The sequence below is a fragment of the Sinohyriopsis cumingii genome, chromosome 6, assembly GCF_028554795.1.
Source record: "Sinohyriopsis cumingii isolate HCF-2022 chromosome 6, ASM2855479v2, whole genome shotgun sequence".
NCBI lineage: Eukaryota > Metazoa > Mollusca > Bivalvia > Unionida > Unionidae > Sinohyriopsis > Sinohyriopsis cumingii.
The window spans coordinates 459,530-482,539 of NC_142966.1; the positions used below are offsets into that span (position 1 = coordinate 459,530).

The window sequence follows — 23,010 nt, forward strand, 5'->3', positions numbered from 1 at the left end:
TGACAGTACCATATTTGTTCCAAGCATGGGTTTTTATAGCTTTTACTGGATTCACCTGGGAGAGGTTTCATCCTTATGGCAACAACCTAATTTCAAGGCCTAAAGGAGTAAGACTGACAATATTGTCCTGACATTATAGTATTTCTTCTTATTGAGATTGAGGTTCGTTTTTCTACTGAGGGTACCATTATATTTGCCTTTGAAGGGTATTTGTGGTAGAGTTTAGATGCTGCTGCATTTCTTCCATCTCATACCTCTTCTCCTAATATGATTGGGTGATGTATTCAGTTGAAAAAGAAATAACTAATAAATGATATTTCTCTGAGAATACTTGACTGATCACTTTTAAGCTCTCCCGTTCACCCCCACAAATGCAAGCCTTCTTGTTTTGCTCAAAATCCTGTATATAGATGGCTATCTGGTGACGGCTAGTGTTGATAATATGAAAGACTGTATACCATTTGTGTGTATTTTAATAGGCAGGAAAGACTAAATTTATTATCTTTTTGTGATGTCTGGTTGCTGGGGGTGTCCATGATGTAGTTGGGTACATAGTCTTGGAGATGATAATTTACTATACACTTTCCTTTTTCTAACTATAAAATAACAGTATTATTGCCAGTTTATAGTCCACTCTCCAACAAGAAAAGTGGTAATAACAAATATTAGAACCTTAAAAAGACTCACAAAAATTCCCTGCTTTGTAACGAACTCTTTTTGAGAAACATTAAACTACTACAAGTTTTCTTTTCCTTTCAGCTGTTGGAGACCTTTTACCTTTCATTCCTGTCTACATGAAACAATTGGGACTCTCTTCAACAGAAACTGGAATCATCTATGGAGTCATGCCATTCCTCTCCTTCTTTGTTCGTCCTCTTTTTGGGGCTGTAGCTGACAAGTTCCATAAACACAAGCTGATTCTTTGTCTTTGTTGTATACTAACAGGCCTGTTTTATGGTCTTTTACTTGTCACTCCAACTAAAGGTGGAGGAGATAGTGAGCAGCATTTGTCCAGTCCAGTCCAGTTCCAGTGCAACCCAGTAGATTCCTTTCTTAGAGACTGTACAAGAGCTGTGGGTAATAGATCAGATGCATCAAAGAAATGCCCAATGTCCTTTCTTGATGTGATTATGTTGTATGAAAATAGTAATAATACCAAGGAGATGGCTTGTTCTATAACTTGTGAAAATGAATTTTCATTAGCACCTGATCTCAGTATCTGCTTCACAAATAGCACAGGTCAGTTTGATGATTATGCCTGTAAAACCATTTTAAATAACTCAGGGTCTGATCAGTTCTTCACGTTTTCTGTTAAGAACATAGAAGTCCCTTTCAGTTTAATTATTGGTGGCAAGACTTTCCCTGATGGAGAAGTATGCAAAGATTTCAATCTGAAAAATGTTGTTTATAATGAAAATGGATTCTACCAGATTTTGTGCAATGAGGAAGCTCTCCTTGATTGCACAGTACACTGTGATCATATTAAGGGAATGGAGCCAGCATGTAGTTTGCTTGCAAACGCAACACTCAGCACAACATTTTGGGTCTTTCTTGTAATCTATCTTCTTGCAAATATTGTCTCATCTCCAGCCTTTAGTCTGATGGATGCATTTGCCTATGACATTCTTGGAGAGGAAAGAGGACAATGGGGTCGACAGAGACTGTGGGGAACCATTGGTTTTGCTCTCTTTGCTGTCACTTCAACCTTTATTATGGATCACCTCAGTAAAACACAGACTCATATAGATTACTCTTTGAGCTTCTACATATTTATTGGCTTAATGATTTTTGCAGCAGTGACTGCTTTTTTCTTAAGAGTGTCAGAAAATCTAGTTGTGCAACAGATGTTTAAGAATATATCCAGATTATTGAAATATCCAAATGTAATAGTGTTTTTAATCATTCTAACATGCTTTGGAATAAATAATGCAGTGATTGAGGTGTTTTTGTTTTGGTACCTTAAGGACTTGGGCAGTACACAGCTCAACCTGGGCCTTTGTTTAGTGGCAAATTGTTCTGTTGAGGTTGTTATGCTCTTCTTTGCTGGTCACATTATCAAAAAAGTTGGACAAACAAAATGCCTGTACCTGGCTTTTGTTGCGTTTTCAATCCGATTTTTTGCTCATTCTTTCATTACCAACCCTTGGTATGCTCTGCCAGTTGAGACTCTGCATGGGATCACATTTGGACTGATGTATGCTGCTGCTTCCTCATATGGCAGTGTTATTGCCCCTCCTGGAATGTCAGCTACAGTTCAGGGACTTGTTGGAGGTGTTTACTTTGGGCTTGGTAAGTCTTTTTTAGTGCTTCATTTTGTCAATTTCATGAACTATCTTTCAGAAGATAGTGAGAAGTAGGTAACAATTTTTCCAGTGGTTCTCAAAACTATGTTCATTTTTCTCATTTTGACCTGAACATTCTCATTTGAGAAAGAGAGTAGGTTGCAGTCTAAGTAAAATACCAAACCGTGTTCTTTTCTTGAATTTCTAAGCAAAAGGTGGGAAGAGCTAAGTAAAAATGAAAAGGCTTGTAAGAAGTAGAAGTATTTAAAACACTGAATTTTGTACAGCATTGCTCAATATTCAGTCTTCTTTACAATAGCTTTATACTTTATAACAGTGTTAATCAACTGTCCATCATGTACTGAAAAAGGTGTTAAGACAACGACAACAGGATCATATTTACCATCAGTCATAGTGTTTTCATTCTTAGAATTAAGCTCTTATTTTAAGAGTTTTTGACATTTAAATGAGTTTTTTTAACCTTTTCGTTAGATTACTCCCATTCCCCCCACACCCAAAGTGTTAAGATAACCTTTAATTGTGTCTTATGCCAATTAAGATCATTTGTCTTTTGTTCCTATCTTTCTCCCAACCATCACCCCTGGTAGTGGAGCAGAAGGAGATGTGGTCTTTCAGTTGGAGAGATAATGAAGTTTACCACTCCTGCTTCCAAATTTGTGTCTCAAACATTCATGCTGAGAGAAAACAAACATTCTCTTTATTTTCACAGTAGCACATGAACATTTATAATAGGTGACATTTATGAGTAATTAAAATCTGAAATGCTTTTCACAGCCTCTTTTCAACAAACACTTGCATCTGACAGTAGACTGTACACACAGATGAGGATAATTTCCACCCTGGAAAGGTTAGCTATGCAATAGCAATAGGTAAGTATTGCATCATTAGATTTATTTTACCAACCCCCAAAACTTCATTTCAACTCATTTGTGTGCAAATCTTCCCAGTTCCATGGGCCTGTGGCCCACTTTAGAAATAATAGGAAAATCCCACAAATTGTTTCTCTCGGTATCAATGAGATAATGGAGGTATTCAAACTAATTGTAAAAACAGGTTTTTTGTAATCTTCATATCCAAGATTTTTGGAGATGAAGCACCAAAAACTGGAGATGCAGATTCCCAGCTGGGAAAAAGAGCAAGCATGGTTGATACTGTTTCAAAAACTAATATTTATTTTTAAGGAAAATAGATACAAATACTAGTTCACATAAAGCTCAAACTACATGATGCTATTATTCAGCTCAAAAGATTGATCTTTGTTTAACAAAGACAAAGCAGTCGACTTTTGAAACCATTCTTTGAAATTATCGTGAAAATTCATTTTGATCATCTGCATCTACAATAATAATCCAGATTACTTCATTTCAACATTTCTTCTGATAGTGGCAAAGAAAATGCCCTTTCACAGGGCTGTGCAAGTAAGGGCAGTTTTCTGTAATCTCCACTGTGGTTTTACTGTCTGTGTCCATTAGAGGTGTGTGGTATTACTGGTATACCTGTTTACTGTGGCATTTGTTTTTCCCCAGTGGCATGTACCACAGTACTTTTTCACTGCACTGGAACTTTGTTAGTTTCCATTAGTAAGGACTGTTCCGAAAATTCTCAGAAATTTTGTTATGAATTTAATGATGCTAAAAGCATGTTTTCATTTTTCAAGACAAGATAGTTCAAAAGATAATTATTTTATTTGCAAAACAGTATTTATCACAGATTAAGATTTGAATATTACAAATAGTTATATTTACGATCCTTTAATTACAATAATGACATGGATCACACGTCAGCATGGTGGCAAAATGGAATGTTGTGAAAGATAATTGGGCCAGATTCAACTTGGGAAAATTTTGGACCAGAATAGATTAAACAAAAACAAATTAGTTATTTACTTAGTTATTTAGCATATTTTTATGTATTTCTTTGTAAGACTGAACCATCTTTAGATTTCCAGCAGAAAAGTTGTTTTCTGTTTGAATTTTACGTAATAATTCACATCGATTGAATATTTTCTTGTTGGTTGAGTATGTTTTATGTTTACGGGCCATCTCATATCTTACCTTGGCATTGGCATTCTATACAAGGTTTCCCTGCCTATTACATTAACAGAGTGTTGATTTAAAGTTTATATATTAATTCCTTTTCTAATAAAGATAAAATCTGTTACAAACAGTCTGCATTGTGAAACAGCCTTGACATCATTTATTGGCATTAATTTATTGCTAGTATGTCAGCCTAATTAGACCTGTGTATACTGTGGAAATGTTCTGCTCTTCATCATAATCTGTTACACAGCCTTTGCATATAACCATTTCATTAAGTTTTATGAAACTTGGAATTAGTGCCTTTTTTTTACAAGATCTTGGAAAGAGAACAAATCTGCAAATACACAAGTCTTTACTATTGACACAAGTCAACAGCAGGCATGATGAGCTTATCACCACTTCTGAGTCGGTTTTTATGAAAAGAGTATATATGTATGATAGATGTTCTCAACATTTTGTTGCTTTTTGTGTCCTTTCTGTGTAAAAGGAATCGCTTTTTTTGTGTATTTCACAGTGATTATTTGGTTTTAGCAATGACAGTAGCAGTGGTTCTGTGATTAGCTTGTTGTGCTTGAATCCAGAATAGTGGATTTAGTTTTTGTCTTGATCGGGTCAGGTTGGCCACACTATTATGTTCCTGTCCTCTTTATCCTACTAAACTTGCCTGAGCATGATATAGCTTTTGACATGTTGATGTGCCATTAAAAGTGCCTATTTATGACTATTATTTCAGGTAAGGGAATAGGGAGTCTAGTGACAGGAAAACTGTTTGACCCACGGAATGGACTTCTAGGACAGGTGTGGACATTCCGGTTCTACGGCTTTCTCTCTATTTTGATCTTGGTGATTTACCTTTTATATAATCTTTGCTTTGATAAATCGAGACATGACCCGAGTGACGCAAGACCTGAGAGAAAATTGAGTGACAGGGAAGGTAAGTGAAATTTCAAAAGGAGACCTCTACAGTCTGCTTGTATTAAATAATTACCAGTAAATTTAATAGGTTTTATATTTGATGCGTTTGTGCAATAATTCCTGGTCAAGTGTCATATTGGACTAAAGAATGCAGGCAGAGTGGCTTCTTCCTATTAAAAAATGATTAATCCTTTATCATGCAAGTTATCATTTATTAACATTTTTAGATGAAAATTTAACAAATTGTGTCTCAAAACTGTATGCATCGATATGTAAAAAGCAATGTGTGTTGAAGAACAGAATCAGTGAAAACACCTTTTAAATCTGTTTTCTGAAGTTTTTAATTGCTACGCTTGCATTATTTTCTTCACAATGTCAGTTTGAAACCATAAGTGAACCTGCCGTAGAGTAATACTGGCAGACATATAATGATGCCTTGGAAATACCTTTTCTAGATTAGATGTTTTAATTTTTTGGCACATACATAAAGGAAAATGTACAATTCATAAACATCAAGGTGTAAATATTATAGGAGAGAAGATTTAGCAAAAAATATTTTTGTAAAGGTTAGAAATGTATTGAACAATGTTATGTTGTGGATTTCAGGAAGTGCTGTAAGATTGTTTTCTTACATCACTTTTTCTTAATGTTATTCATATATCAGCCTTTGTGCATCAATTCATTGTCAATGAATAGCTAAGGTAATGTTTTTTTCTGCAAACTGAAATTAAACATAAAGTTTTGATGTTATTTATTTGTCAAGCACAAAATATAATCATCTTGGGCAATTTACTCTAATTGCTTCAGCGCAAATTAATCTACTTGTGTTGCTGTGTCATAAAACCAAACTAAAACCAAAATCTTCACAAAAAAGGATTTCTTGAGTTATTCACGGTCTCTCTTAGCCTGCTAGGCATACTTGGGCACATTAAAACTCATTACTAGTACATTTAAAAATGTGTTTTTGTTATTTATCCTTTTAAAATAACAGTAGAAAAGTAAGTATGATGTAGAGTTAGCTATTGCAACAGTATGATTGCAGATGCTTTATTTCTTGAGCTTCATCTTCACTATTTTTGGTACTATATCATCACAACATTTTATTTTTTTGTACTCGGAATGAATGTCGTATAAAAGCGGAAATGTCAAAATGGAATCATGAAGATTTGAGTGTTTCAGACTTTAATAGGGAAGAGTTCTCCAGCCTTTCTCGATTGAGTGTTAGATCCTGAATTAGAAGAGCTTGCAAAAGGCAGTGATATAGATTTTAATAATGAAAGGGTTAAATGGTGGTAAAACAGGGAGAAGCGAGTTCCAGTTCTGTAATGACGAAAAACAGTTCATCCACAGATAGTGTTTTACAAGATCTGCAAACTGTGTAGTATTAAAATAAATACTAATCATAAAAATATTAAAAAGTTTAAAAGCTGACGAATTGATTTCTTTTGACATTAACATTGAAATAGATTATCTTTAAAAAATAGATGGCTAATGCATATTGAAGACAAATCGTCTGATTCCATTAGATTTTCATGTGAAATATTGGATAATTATTTTATTATACTGTCAAACACATTCCCCAGTCAGAATAAATAAGCTTTTCTGCTTATCTTAATAGATCTTAATCTATGCTGTTTTGTTCTTTTGATGAATGATATGACAGTATCAGTAATAAGCCTAAAGTCAGCATACATATAGACAGAGGAACACTGAGCTTTTTTCTTCCTCCATCTAAATCAATAAGATCTCAGATTGTACATACCATGCATGGAATCAGCTGTGTCTCCCCAATTAAAGAGGAAACTAAGGTTACAATCCAGGAGGAGGTGACAGCTATGTCTCTTCAGATTGACTGTGCTCCTTTGAATAAGAGTGAGAAGCTTCATCATTCTCGACAAAGATAGTGTGTATTCTATAAAATACAATGTAACATCTCTTGTTGAGTGCTATAAGCGTGCGATGATTAAGTGCACCTCCTTCCCCCACCAACTATAGGAGGGATGAGAAGTGCCATCCAAAACACAAGCAGTTTTACTATGGAGTATATTTGCACACCCCTCCCCCATTAGAGGAGGATCAGCATTCTCCAGTTACCACCATAATATGCCTTTCTAGTGAATTTAGTTCTTAGGAGAGTTCTTTCCCCAGATCTAGATAACAATTGACTCTAGGTGTGGTCAACATTCACCAGGTACAGACACTGGTCACGATACTAGTGCTGGTACAGGACACTTGTCATCGGGCATAAAAAACTCAACAATTGATTATATGGTCAGAGATCAGATTGACACCCCTATACCTGCACATACCTAACTACCCAACTACAGGGACAGAACTTACATCCATGCATGCAACCAGGAAAGGAGACCAGACTTGTGTTATCTCTTTCTGCAGATTACCTTTCTACCATTATTGTAGGTGGAGTTGCCTATTTAAAGGGGCATCATCCTGTACCTCCATATGATCCTGTGCAGGTAAGGGTGATGACCACATTGTGTTACTCAGGAGAGGTCACCATGGAAGGAGAGGGTTAGTCCCTTTTATGGAGGGATGGGAAAAATCATCATCCTTAAGTCAGGGCACCAATGTAGGAAACAAGAATTTCCTCCAGATAGCAACTGCTCTTGATCCCAGCTCCCTTTTCTGACTAACCATATTTGATTTGAAGTCCTGAATTGCTTGGTTTTGGCTGCATCCACTTTGTATGAACCGAATCAACCCATGAAAGTTAAACAGGAACACAAACAGGATTCCATTACTGATGTTCTAAATCAGCTTGCATTACCAGACTTATCAGCAAAGGATATAAGCATAGCTACATCTCACCAAATTAAAAAGAATTAAAACGGACTGGAATGCATTTGAATCATCCCCAATCTCAGTTAGCTATAGTTGACTCTTTTTCTGTCTCATCCAGGTCTGCATATGCCTGCATTGCTTTAACAAAAGCAAGTTCGTTTTCACCAGAGACAGCTTATACTGGTCTTGCTTCTATTTTTAGAGATGTACATATTGTGGAAAGTGAAAAAAATGTTTAAACTTGTTTTTGAAAAAGTAACTGAAGAAACCAAGAGCTACAAGGATGAGGAAACCATACTTCTTGTGCAAAATCCATTACAGTGGTGGACAGATCATCATCAGTTTCTTGTCTTATCCAGTTATGCAGGGGAGTTGCTCTGCATACCAGTAGTATCCTTCCTTTCTCAAGGTGGCCTTAGGCATGCAGATGTTGTTTCAAGCCATAGAGTAGCAACCAGTACAGTGAATGTTGATATGCTAATATTTCTCAAGAAAAACATGACCATGCCTTAATGTCTTCTTTGTGAATACATGAACTTTAGACTTTGAAAGATTCATTTAAAAGTTCTAGGACAAACAAGTATATTTCTTAAGGAAGATGCATTCACTGATCTTTTGTTGCAAACACAGCTAGAAAAACTGACATTGAAGAGTCCAGCTCCAGTTTTTTTTTTTTGTCCAATTATAAAAGACATTTTTTTCATCTAGTCACATTAAATATTTTGTTTCATCTTGTTTTGGAGAAATTTAGTTTTACAATGTTGCAAAGTTGTACATGAAAATACAGGATTTTCCTCATTGATCAAGTTGTATTTAATGTGTTTATTTGTGTTTAATTTTGCTAGTCACATCCACTACTATTTCTAGTCAGCCAGATTCGGTTCTTTGAATTTTTTAGCTGCCTCTTTAAGCAGTTAGTCTCTCAGGTTGAAACCAGGTTGGGAATATTACAAATTTACTATATTATTCATTCTTCAAATCAAAGCAAGACACTTGGTGATGTAATAATTTATGATTACACATATTTTTACTTATTTTTGTTCCTTGTCATGATAGTACTGCAATTTATTATATGCTCATTTTTTTTTCTGTTAACTTTGCATTGTCAGAATCATTCAGTATTTTACGATGCTGAACTTGCACATAACTTCATATTGCATTCATAAAGGAACTACATTCTATTGTAAACAAACAATGGATGCAGATGGCCAGCACTTTTTGTCAACAAATCATGTACACTCACATAGTAGGCAGTTTACGCTTTGGTTGATTACATTTGTTTTTGAATGAACTAAAGCAGCTGTTTCGTTCTACATATCAGCTGCTTTGCTACACGTTAACTTTTTTGATACACTGATTTGGATTTAGGCAGGAGATGCCAGATTTCACAAAATTGCTGGGTACCTACAAATAGCATGCAAGTGACAAGTCATAAACTGTCTTCTTTAGCTGGTAACAAGAATGGCAAAAAATATACTTAGTTTTACATCCTGAATTTCCTTTCTTAGCTCTGAAAATCCAAATTATATGAGCCATGTCATGGGTTCTCAAGCGTGATTACACATTTCGAAATTGTACTGTAATTTCAGCTATATTCCAAGTGCAATTACGTCCTCCTTACTGCACTCAATATGAAATAAACATTAAATTCCATAGCGTTGTTTTGACAATTGCAATTGAAAGACTTCATATTTTTCCCACATTTATGATTTCAAATATTCAGTTACAGAACAAAAACACATGCAGATGTCAACACGCTTCTCCCTTGCTATTTCATTCCGATGTATTTCATGTAGAATTTACACAGATGAATTCTGTCCATAATCACAGAATTTTGTAGAAGCAACAAAAATACCAAAATCTATTCATTCCAGATCAAATGGGAAAGTTGTTACAATGTGCATTCATTCACAGTATGAATCTAAATTTCAATTTTAAGTAGACAAAAACGCCATTTTCTTTCAAAAGTTATGTCTAGAGCACGTAAAATTTATCGGGGTGGATTTAAATGCGCATTAATAATGTTGTGTAATAATGAATCTGCTCTTGTTTATTTGGTTTTGAATAGGGCATACATTGTTACTTTGTTTCTTGTAGTGTATTTTGTTTATATAATTAAGCCTTAGATAGAATAAGAAAAATGAGCATATAATAAAAAAGTAACTGAATTTGTATGGAAAAATATGAACTTGTTTTGTCAGATGGATATACTGCACTTCCAAGGTCATACAGTATTCCATCTGAAAAACTCGTTCATATTTTCCCATACAAATGCAGTAATCCATAAGTATTACCCTGTTAATCTTTTTCATTTGTTGATCAAAAGATATTTTCAAAAGGCAACATAATTCTGTGACTCTTATGCACATTTTTGTTTGTAGAGGTTTTCACTCAAGGTGATGTGTTATTTTGTGAATCTTTCATGTAATTATTATATTTAGTTGGTATTTTGGTGAAATAAAATGCAACATGATTTATTTTCTTGTTCAGATTTTATTACATGCATTGGAATTTCTCCTTATAGTACAATATAAGCAAACTAACATTAGAATCTTAAATGTTGTCAGTGACCAATTTGTATTGCAATACAAGCATGCTGAATTGCAGTATATTGCAATACATTTTTTCCTGGCAATATTCACTCAGTGTAGTAACTGTGCACTTTGGGTATCTGAGGACTTTGCTTATTCAGTAGTTCATTGCTACTCAACATTAGCAAACTGTTTCATCGTATTTTCAACCGTTTGTCCATAGTGACTCAGATGGAACTTCTTCCCAACCGAGAGAAATTAGATCCCAGTCCTTCTTAGGATTTCATGTACATAGGAATGAATTTCCTTACCCTTCTGGATCGGGTTTATTTTTCCCCAGAAATATATACATAATCCTGAATTTGTGAAGACTTTACAGGCCAAGACTTCATTGTCAGTTGGCCTTTATACCTGTCTTCTGGGAACCTTAAATTCTCTGTTGGGCCATGTATCCTTAGTGAGACTTCATTTAGGTCTTCATTTTTTTTCTGTTTGTGTTCCGGAAACCACACAAGGATTTGCTGGTAGATAAAATTTTTATATGGTTGACTTCTCAGTACCACAAGTCATACAGTCATGGTTCTCATGGAAGTTACAATGCATGGTCAAAATCCACTCCTGTCAGAACACCAATGTGTCAGATTGAAGCTGGGGGCTGAGGAATACTTTTCCATGGTCATTGTATACAGGGAAAGAATCTCCTAAACACAAACATTTTAGAAATTAAAGCCATATTCTCTACCCTAAAAGGGTGCATAGATCATGCCTACAGGCATTGCATCATGATCTTACACAAGTAGTTGCATACATCAGACTGCAAGGTGATACTAATGCTCCTTAAGCTTGCATTGAAGTCTGGAGCCTTCTGCATTGGGCTGTGTCAGAAAAATTACTCCTGAAATTCATCACAGTCTAGGAATTAAAATTGTTTCCATGTTATGTCAGCTATGTTTTCTTGCAAAGATCCAGGTTCATTCAGTGCTTCAATCCCCAATTTAGATCTCCAGTTACATGTTTGCCTTTGTGCTGGGGAAGACCAGTCTAGACTAGACTTCTTTGGCCATTTAGGGCACTTAGGTTCCATTTAGTAATTGATGAAGGGAGAAGGAAAGGTATGAAAGGCTTTCCTCACCTTGAGAGGCTAGGCTGATATTTCAGTATTCGCAATCTAGATTTTGCTCACCATATAGAGAGCTTATGGGTCTCTTGGTGAAAGAGACCTCTGATAAGGATAAAAAGCCATGAAGCAGGTTTTCTCTGCCTCCTGGGTTGGCCTATCTTAATCCATCATCTATGGCGGGATGTTGCATTTTGGTGATTATACACAACTTCTGCTTACATTTGGTCCTTAGCAAACCAGAGCCAGTGTATTCTCCCCATCCAATAGTTGATGCACAAATAGTCATTCGGACTGGACACAACAGCAGCTGAGTAACTGAGCTACAAGGTGAATAATTTTATTCACTTTTTACTCTAATACAGTCCATTAGCCACCCTCTTTACTGACAAATTCAGCTTACTTATAGTGACAGGTAACATATTCCTGATATTAAAGTGTAGTTTTTGTGGATATAAAACTAATTCTAATTATTTAATACTTAGCTGTCACTATTTGATGACCTCCGCACCTGCTCTGATGTCCATCATTAGTCATGGTCCTAGAAAAGAATGAAGATGTGCAATTGACCTATGTTAAGTCAGACTAGGTTGATGTACTTGTTCTAAAAATTGTCATGACAGGAAGAAGGTGCATCTAGCGTTGATGAAGGTTATTTCATTGTGGAAAGAGTAAAGCTGAACGATAAAGATGGATGAGTATTACATACCAAAATATTACATGTTGCCACAGCCATATATATTTTGGCCAAGAAAACCAGCTGCCAATCATGACAGCTATGTCACTCTGGTTGAGTGACTGATTTGTTTCATTCAGATAGCAACTTCACGACTTAAGTGTCCGCAGGTATTTACTATTGCATCAATGGCTTCCACCGAATTTTAACAATACCTTGCATAAGATGCATATGCAGGAACGAGTGATGGACATAATTACCACTCTTAAAGTATATGAGGTCATGTGGAGAGTATTCATGCAAAAACTTTGTTGCCACAAATAGCAAACTTTTTCCTGTAACTCTTTGAAGATAATAATTTTGTACCTACCAATATAAAAGGCTACCATTTCACAATCTGAAACATGTTTTGTTACCATGGAAGGGGGATATAGGCCAAAACAAAAATTTCTTGGGCCTTGTTGTGAACATGGACCATGCCATCTACCTTGGGTTATGACATAGCTTAATCAAGTACCATTTGAACTTTATCTAGGGGCTCTTTGGTATGTGTCATGTATAAAACCACCTTCCTAGTCCTTATATCTAATCAAGCAGAATTGGTGAGAGGTAGACCTTGACAGTTGGTCTGATCAAAAGTTTCATCTGGATGGTTCATTTAAAGTCTTGATGGCCCAAAGCTTTTCACAGCAAAGTATCGGCTTCTGCCCATGGAAAATCAATCATTTTGCTTTGAACTTTATTGTTGAATCCTTCACCATGGGGCATGTACAGGACCTTGTAAGCGCTCTGAAGTGGTACCTGAAGGGAACTTAACCAGTATGAAGAGAGAGAGTTTGTTTATTTTTATCAGTGAAGAAAGAAGAGGTCAGCATGTCAGTATTATTATTCTGGATACAATGGCTCATTCACTCTGCATGTAGGGAATTTACTAAAGACTAAATGAATATCTTTCATATTTGGGCTCAAGAGGCAGGGCAGTAGCTTCAAGCATAGAATTCAAATGCAACTGTTTCATAGCTAATAATATTCATTGAATGAAGAACAGATGGCTTTCTCTTGCTTTTATCTTGGAGGTCTTTGATCCCAAAACGTTCAGTTTGATCTGGTACGGTTTTCAGTCGTCGAACAAGAATCTATCTTCAGAGTTTGGAAGCTTTATACTGATATGGCCACTTGACTTTGCTGTATTTGCAGGGAAACATTTTTACCTATTACAAATGGAGTCATTACTCTAGCTTATATAGTTCACCAAATTTGATCGCTTTGGTGGCCTTGCGGTTAGAACATCTGCCTCGGATGCGGTAGGTCGTGGGTTTGTTCCCTAGCCAAGTCATACCAAAGACTTACAAAAATGGTACTGACAGCTGCCTCGCTAGGTGCTTAGCATTAACAGGTTAGTGTTAGGACTGGTCGGCCTGGTGTCAGGATAATGTGACTGGGTGGGACATCATGCTGCATGTCTGTGGCATGATGCCCATTGCTAGACATCACTATAAACTGTCACACTGCAGACATCATAGCGATATAACTGAAAAATTGTTAAAGCTGCGTTAAAAATCCAAATCACACACACACTCACCAAATTTGAAGACGTATTACACACCTTGGGAGATTAAAGATGGGATCTTCTCCAGGATAAGGGAATTTAACTTCTGCTTTCTCTTAATGTATTATAATTGAGTAATATATTTCATAATAAACCAATGCTTTGGAATAAAGTACAGTTCATACTATCAAAATAAGGTAAGCCTCTCCCAACCTACCCCCACTTAGATCTTGAACTGACAGAGTGGATTTCTGCTGCTGCAGTAGTAACTGAATTAAGGATAGGATTTTAGTGTCAACACCCCTATCCATGGGGAGACTACCCTTGTCTGACTCCTATGTATTTGATAGAATACTGGCTCTTTAGTTGCTAGAAACTAACTTAGAAAGGCTTGATTTATAAGACAGAGGTTTTACTTCTAATGTATTATGATCAGGTAAATGTTATCGAAAAAGCATACTTTACTTTTATAAATTGGTTTCCCCCTTGTTATTGACAGTGGTTTCAAGAATGCATTATTTTATATTGTATCCACTACTCAATGATTGTAGTGCTGGAACACATTTTGTACAAACTGGATTGAATTCATTTTTGGCCTTTAATGCAACATTGTCTAAAGCTCAGCGGGGCTGTAGGTTTGTCATATTGAGAGATAAAGTGCAGCCATGCTGTATGTCTGTCATTGAGAGATGGAACACAACCAGATTGTATGTATGTCATATTGAGGGATACAATACAGCCATACTGCAGGTCTGTCATACTGAGAGGTAAAATATAGACGTGCTGTAGATTTGTTATATTGAGAGGTTAAATACATCCAGGCTGTATGTCTGTCATTGAGAGATAGAACACAACGAGATTGTATGTATGTCATATTGAGGGATACAATACAGCCATACTGCAGGTCTGTCATACTGAGAGGTAAAATACAGACGTGCTGTAGATTTGTTATATTGAGAGGTTGAATACATCCAGGCTGTATGTCTGTCATTGAGAGGTGGAACACAACGAGATTGTATGTATGTCATATTGAGGGATACAATACAGCCATACTACAGGTCTGTCATACTGAGAGGTAAAATACAGACGTGCTGTAGATTTGTTATATTGAGAGGTTAAATACATCCAGGCTGTATGTCTGTCATTGAGAGATAGAACACAACGAGATTGTATGTATGTCATTTTGAGGGATACAATACAGCCATACTGCAAGTCTGTCATACTGAGAGGTAAAATACAGACATGCTGTAGATTTGCTATATTGAGAGGTTAAATACATCCAGGCTGTAGGTCTGTCATTGAGAGATAGAACACAACGAGATTGTATGTATGTCATATTGAGGGATACAATACAGCCAGACTGCAAGTCTGTCATATTGAGGGATACAATACAGCCAGACTGCAGGTCTGTAATATTGAGAGGTTAAATACAGATGTGCTGTAGGTCTGTCATTGAGAGGTGAAATACATTGGCTGGGGTCATGCTAGACTAAATATGTCTAAAGAAGTGTTCTGCATGATTAATGAGTTTGGGCAAAGTAACATGTCCCTCCTGTATAATTAGGGAAAATTGATGGGAAAATAAGGAGAAATTAGAGGTCAAATTATGTATTAGCAAATTAGGCTTCTCAGAAGCTGGTGTTTTTTGTGTTGCTTTGCATACTTATCATACTTGATGAAAATATTCAGAATTTTCAACCATGAATTAGAAAACTGCAGTGTAACTTTGGGACTTCCTGTTTACAAGTAAAGATAACTGATAGTTGCTGAAGGCGAATCATTTCATCTCGATCATTTCACATGAAGCATGGGATAAATTCTTTGATCTCTTCATGGTTTTTAGACTCGAAAGTTACTTAATGAGTAAATATTTAGTTTTTCATGTTGAAGTCGATTTCTGATTTCACTTAATACCTTAAGCTTCAAACTTATACGGTTGCTTGTAAAATCATAACTCTGCACATGGAGGGTACCAGAATTACTGTCGTTACAAAATTATATATTTTTGAGCAGGTTTCTGTGGTTTTGTACCTATAAACATGAGATATATAACTAAACATCCATGCAAGATTCACAATTGCAGGCAGAATATTGATGAGTAGGTTTAAGTGGGAAGGGGGAGAGTTAATTGCCAAATGTGGCAAGGTGAAGTCGGCTTTTATTTCCATGAATTCTGAAGAATATTTTAAGGATAACTGACTGTTTCATCCAAATCATACTCTAGAGTGATTTTGACAGTGAGAGAAATTAGGAATTGATCAGTTGTATTTGAAATGAAAAAGTGTTTTATTCCATTTTTCAGAGTTAGATGTCCTCATGAATAATGGTAAAGATGATTCCATACCAGGACAGAACAGAGAGGATAAGTGAATGGTTAAAAAGTTGCCAGAAATCATCAAAAGAGATGTAACTTACGATACATTGGTTTCACAGATAATCAGCCATGTGCCTCAGGGATTATTGCTAGTCTTAGTGGACAGGATACATTTTGAATTGTTCTGGCTATTGTAGTAGAGTTGTGTATTTATTATCAAGTACTTCAAAAGCTAATGTTAAAGACAAGGACTTCTCAGACAGGAAAACCATTAACATAGTATCCCACAGATGTGTGATTTTTTTTAAGGTCTTTTGCTCAGATGATTGAATACTATTCCTAGAAATACCATTCATTATTTGAACAATTAGAAGATCCAAAAGATGATAATTCACCGTAAGCCAACCCAGCAGTAAATCCAATTTGTACTGAGGGTTTCCTTGTTGTTTTTATATCTTATATTTTTTCTTAGCTCACCTCTATAAAGTAGAGGGGAGCCACTGTACTACCCTGGCATTGGGAATACATGTACATTACATACAACATTACTGTATCTCAATCATTCATTTTCTTGTAATAATAATACATTTTTGATGAGAGCTGCACTCTTTTCACAAAAATAGGTCACTGTGATCTATATTTCATGCTTCACTTACTTGGTTAAATGGTGTTTTAAGTTTATTATTCAAGATTTGTTCTTGCTAGAATCATGAAGCTTGGTGATTGTATCATTTTTGTTAGTATCACGCCTTGTGTACATTTCATTTTTCACAGAGTTGGTTTCGGTTTTGTCCTTTTAGTTTATTTCTCAAGAACAGTTTAAATTGGACAAGTCCAACAATTTTTGTATGTATCTTGCTTAATACCATACTCTTTCAATAGAAGACAGTCACTGTGACCTATATTTCACATTTTACTGGCTGAGGTTAATATTTTTGCATCTGGTTCATAACCACATAGGTGTTTTGCATCATGTATACCTCACATGAGTGGTTTCATTTTTATGGATACTGCACACTCATCACAGAAAGGAAGGTCAGCATAAAAGATACTTCATGCTTCATTGATTTGGGTAAGATTTTATGTTGTAATTGTTCAACCTTGAAGATTGTTTATATCTACGTTTATTTGTGCACCAGTACAGAAAAATGTCATTTTGAACCATCTTTCACATTATGCTGGTATGACCAAATAGGTTTTTGCAGATTTACATAAGATTGTATCTAAATCAGAGAAGTTGGTGATGGGATGCATCTTGATGACACCTATTAAAAAGAATCACTGTGTGTTGTAAAAATGAAAGAGTATAGAAACAGGACACTTGACTAATTCGTCTTCATGTTAGGCATCAAAACATATGACTAATCAAGTTAATTACTGTGGTATGAACTTTATAATACTGGCAATCACTCCAGAAGTACTCTCACCTAGTAGAATTTGGTTCCTGAAGGTGAACATTGATAATAGATTTTGATGCAGATTTTACAATGACTTATTTATTTAAAACACACACCAAGGAAACTAAATTAATATTTTTTTTATCAGTGTATTATAAAACCTCTATTTGCATGTACATGTAATAGAAGCAGACGTTATGGATAAAAATGATCTTTTCAGAACAATACTGGCTATGTAGTGAACACTTAAAGTTGAGCTCAGGAAGTGTAAGAATAAAAAATGCAACAAAAACTTTGCTTGCAAATGGGGCCACTATTTGATTGTCAGGATCACTTTTGTCTGAATGATAATTAATGTTAACCTTTGCTACTGGAGACTGCTTCAAGCTTTGTAGAGGTGAGCTATGTAATCAATGATTTACACTCTGGTTTATTGTTGAAATGAAAATTAAAATTGCTTTTAACTATGTTTTTATGATGGCAGCTTTCATTATTGTATTGCCATGTGCCAAATCCTAAAACGTAAAATAAACTCACAATGAGAATTAAGGCAATGGTAAGTTGTAGATTCTTTCCCAAGTAAAACCTTGTCAGAGTTAGCTATTTGTGCTTGATTATGCATACCAACAATCAACAGAGGTCACCTATTAATTACATCAACAACTTTGCAATCAAGAGATAACATCATTGTTGTTTTTATGCATATTTTTATTTATATACCTCATGGTGGAATTTATTATGTTATGGTGTTGTCATCTGAACGTCTGTTACTACTTTTAATTATGCTTTGTAACTTGAGTTCTTCCGCAAGTAACATTAACAAACTTTGTGGATGGCTTCCATTTTGCATGAAGAAAAATCTGTTTTAGGGTGAAAAGGTTACAGGTCAAGGTCAGAATGCACAATAACATTAGTACTACATCATAAAACGATCGATTTTGGAGTGAAAGGTCAAGGTCACTGTGACAGAATGAAGAAAATGGTTTTGGTAGATAATATCAGTTCCACATCATATATCTGGATCAAAATTTGTGGATTACTTGCACAATGGAAGAAGCCTGTCAATTTTGGGGTCCGTTGTCAAGGTGATTGTGACTGAAAGAAGAAAAGAGGCTTCTACACAATACCATTATATCTGTATCACATACCTGGACTAAACTTTGGATGGCGTGCAAGGTCAAGTTTACTTGGGGTTAGAAGTGAACCTCAAAGACATTAAAAAACCTAAAATTTCATTTTGGCCATACAATCTTAAAAAAAGCATAAAAACCTGAAGGAAATCTCAAAATTTTTTAAAAATCCCTAAAACTTTTTTAAAAAGATAAAAGTCTCCACCCTAACTCCACAAAAAAATGCAGTTTTTCATTAGGCTAGCCTTGGGGCTGAGAAAATATGCAAATTAAAGTAATTTTAACTATTGATTAATTTTCACTTTATCTTTACGGGGTAGTTTTATTTTATTTAAAAACAAACTCAAAATGTACTTTTTAAAATTTTAATAAATATTATGCATTCTATGAAGATAATATTGTAACTGCTTTGTGTATTGAATCTCAAAACAAAAAGTTAAAACCTTGAAGAAACTTTTTAAAAACCCTTGATTTATAAAATTTTATTTCACTTTCAACCCTGGTTACTGATACTGTGATTGCCAGAAGAAAATTAATTTCTGTATATGGCTCTTAATTCATGCATTTTCACTAAATTTGATGATGACTTGCATGTGAGATAAGGAACCTGATAATTTTAGGGTTAAAGGTCAATATCACTTTGAAACTAGAATTCTCTTTCTAAAATAGAATTCTCTTTCTAAAATAATTTCTTTGACCAAACTTGATATATAGCTTACATAACCTTTGCATTCTTTGGTCAAAAGGTCAGAGGTTACTTTCATAAAATGTCTAACAAGTCGGATAAGAAAATTATGGCTTTGCAAAGTAAAGTTTCGCTTATGTTGAAATACCTTGACCAAGCGTGCAAGTGGTTGACCCTTTTTCAGTATTCTCCTGTACTCTAATAAACTAATGCTTTGTACTGAATCCTGCAAAATCTAAGTTTGTAATTGCATCTGACAAAGTTCCTGAAAATAAGCATAGACCTGTAAGTGCCTGCATAGTGCCTATCAGACACAGGGAAGCCATATAATGTGCTGTTCAAGGTGTTATTGTTACTTTTATAATTAAGCTGAGCTGGGTCAAGAACATTTTGTGTGTCAAAAGTTAGTTTAATTTAAATACCTTATACTTAACAGATTTTGTGTGTGTTTTATTTTGATGTGAACAGAATTATGTTGGAGTGTATAGAAAAAATTCAGGGTCGGCAGTTTAGGAAAGTGTACAGTGTACAAGTTAACATGCATAGTATTAACATCCTAGTAAGACGTTTTACATCAGCTGTATTTACATCATCATGCCAAATAATTGTATGCAGTTTTTGAAATTACCTTGACTTTGGTCCAGCAGCTTTTTGAGAAAGCTAGTGGTCTGTTTGGAATTGACTACTTTCTAGCTGCCAGATAGGCAGTGTTTTTAATTGTCATTTGACTGAAAGGTTAAAATGGATAAATTTTGTGTTGATTGGTTGTGTGCAGGTTTTTTGTTGAGAAAGAGGGAGCTAGACCAGTTAGGTGTAATAAATGCAATTCCTATATCTTTGTTTTGCTTTTTTGCCATCATTACTTTTAGCTTTAAAGCTGATAGCATCTTGATTTTGTTCTGTTTAAAAATATATACATGTGACCTTCTGTTTATCCCTAGAAAATGGTTGGAAAAATTGTGTGAAAACCACTCAGCATACACAAGGAAATTTGGTATGCATTTTTGTATGAATTTCCAGAGAACATGATTTGAATCTTTTTATGCTAATTTTAAAATTTGTCAGACATTTTTTAACTTATTGGATATGGGACTTGGTTTTACCAAAAGTCCATGTTGTTAGCATGATGAAGCAAAAGACAATAGATGGAAGCAAATTAAACTTTATGGACACAGTTGTTTCCAAGAGTAATTTTCAGACCAATACAAAATTGTTCATTTTAATTTTTTTTATAACCTTTTGATATTGGATATTTTGGACAAAAAATCTCGCATGATCACGCTGAACACACTTGACAGATAAATGCAATTCAATTGGCATGTATTTGTTGTGTAAATCATGGTTAGATTTTCATGTCATTACAGCTGTGCATGATTGTTTATATTATCCCCACTAGTGTCTGTCTGTCCATACGTTTGTGTTGCACAGATTCTTGTTAGTGTGAATAATCCTATATTTTGGATTGATTGCCATGAACTTTGGTAAACATTATGGACATCACCTAAAGATGTTGACAACTCACATGTGGGTTTTTTTCTGAGTTACTGCCATTTTGTCTTGTAGTTTAAAACAGTGCATAATACAATCTCATTAGTGTAACTTGTCTTGTAGTTTAAAACAATGTATAATAAAATCTCATTAGTGTTACTTGTCTTGTAGTTAAAAAAGTGTATAATACAATCTCGTTAGTGTAACTTGTCCTTCAGTTTGTGAAGGATGAAACTTGGCAGTATTATGGTCAACATATCATATGTATTTGAATATAAATTGAGTCAAACTACAAACAACAAAAAGCTAGATCTGCCTTAGCATAATGCGCCTGCAGATCAGGGTCCATCTTGTTTCTGTTGATCACTCCAAACAAACAGCACAGACCCAAATCTGCTGGCACATTACGTAGTTTGCAGTATGGCTCGTCCATTAAGTAATTATATATGGTAAACAAAGGAATTTGATTTTGAAACTTTTATACTAGTTCTAGCTCTTTATGACCTGAAGCAGAAAGTGTGAGTGTGACAGGATTTTGAAAACATCTTGTCTCAGGTTTGAAAATTTGATCATTATGAAACTTGGTACAACCTTCCTTTGGGCATCCAAATCTGCTGATGGAGTTATGTAGCCAACTGCTGTTTAGCAAGAATTATCGAAATATTGAATGAATGCATCATGTTCATTGGAAATGGAACAGGGAGTCAAGAAGGGATAAACAAAATGCAAGTAAAACGGGCAAAAATAATTTCATTTATGCATGTTAAATATATTGTGTCATTTCATAATATCTGGATTGATTTTTGTAATCGTGTTTTATAATGAAATAAAAATATTCTACTCCATGTTTTCTGTAAATACATGTTTTCATACATTTGTTAGATAAGACTGACCACACAGTAAACATTTGAACAATGATGTAACAACCACCTTTGATAAATATTTTTGTCATGTCTCATTTCTGGTTTTAATAACATGTTGTTTTTTTATAATTAATAACTTGTATCACATATTTAAATGCCTTCTGCAGTGAATATATGATTACTTGCATTGAAAGACCAAAGATGGGTTGTCTGTCATTACAGGTTATATCACTGTATGATCAACCATTTGTTGAAAAAATGTTTTTTTAAGACAAGTTGTTATTCATTGCAGTGGTCTTTCATGACAGGTTATACTCTATCTAATAAATTACGTGAAAGCAAAGCAAGTACTGTAAAGTTGCTTTTATAATTTAAATATATTTTCTCCAGTGTAACTCATCAGTTACACATGATTACCAAATGCAGGGCAGGTTTTGAAATTTTGAAGTTTAAAGTTACAGAAATAAAATATGCATGCTTGTATGTAGTCCATTGATCCCCAAAAAAGCAAATACAGTTTTAACGAGTAGGATGAGCAATCTTCACTCAGTTCAGTATGTATTCTTGGCTTTCACACCATATTTCAGTCAAAAGCCACATGACTTTGCTATTAGTTAAGAAAAATATTGTGAGATGTCTTAACTTGCTCTTAAATCTAACTAATTTCAGTGTAAAGTGAAGTGTAACTGTTGTAACAGACCTTGGTATCAAGTACACTGGAGGTTCACCGTGTACCAGTATACTGCAGTGCAACATTTTTTGTGTTACCCAGCTCTAGTACATTGTGTAAATGACTGTTAAGCAGTAACCATCACTTTCTGTCTTGTGATTTCATGATGCACTCCTTGCTGCATTTCGGAATATCAGTCACCAGCTCCATGTGACAAATACAACAGTATTGACACACTCAGTTTGATCACAAGAAGGATTAGTGCCTATATGTCTTGGATGTACCTGTGCGATCAGTGAGATATGTTTAAAGAGTATAAGCATGGGATATCGCTGAGTTGATTGTAGTCCCAGAGGCAATTTCAGCTGTCCAGTGTACTGTTACAGGATTCTGAAAAGCTTGCATAGATTGATAAGATTATGGTTGATTAAAGACATAGGTTTCAAATTTGCTACATCCTGGTAAGAAAGACTCTACTGACATTTGTTTAATACAGTAAAGGTTAATTACAGACAAAGGCAGGATGAGGAAACA

At 34.9% G+C, this 23,010-nt stretch overlaps 1 protein-coding gene across 1 annotated transcript in view; it reads left to right on the plus strand.

Moving 5' to 3' along the window:
* Positions 1–21,788, plus strand: part of LOC149796254 (major facilitator superfamily domain-containing protein 6-like) — a 47,988-nt gene extending 26,200 nt beyond the window's left edge. The window contains exons 3-5 of the mRNA XM_089960893.1: positions 760–2,289; positions 5,076–5,276; positions 16,232–21,788. Coding sequence (XP_089817019.1) covers positions 760–2,289; positions 5,076–5,276; positions 16,232–16,299 — 1,799 coding nt within the window. The 3' untranslated portion in view covers positions 16,300–21,788. The remainder of the gene's footprint in view (positions 1–759; positions 2,290–5,075; positions 5,277–16,231) is intronic.
* The last annotated feature ends 1,222 nt before the right edge of the window (positions 21,789–23,010 follow it).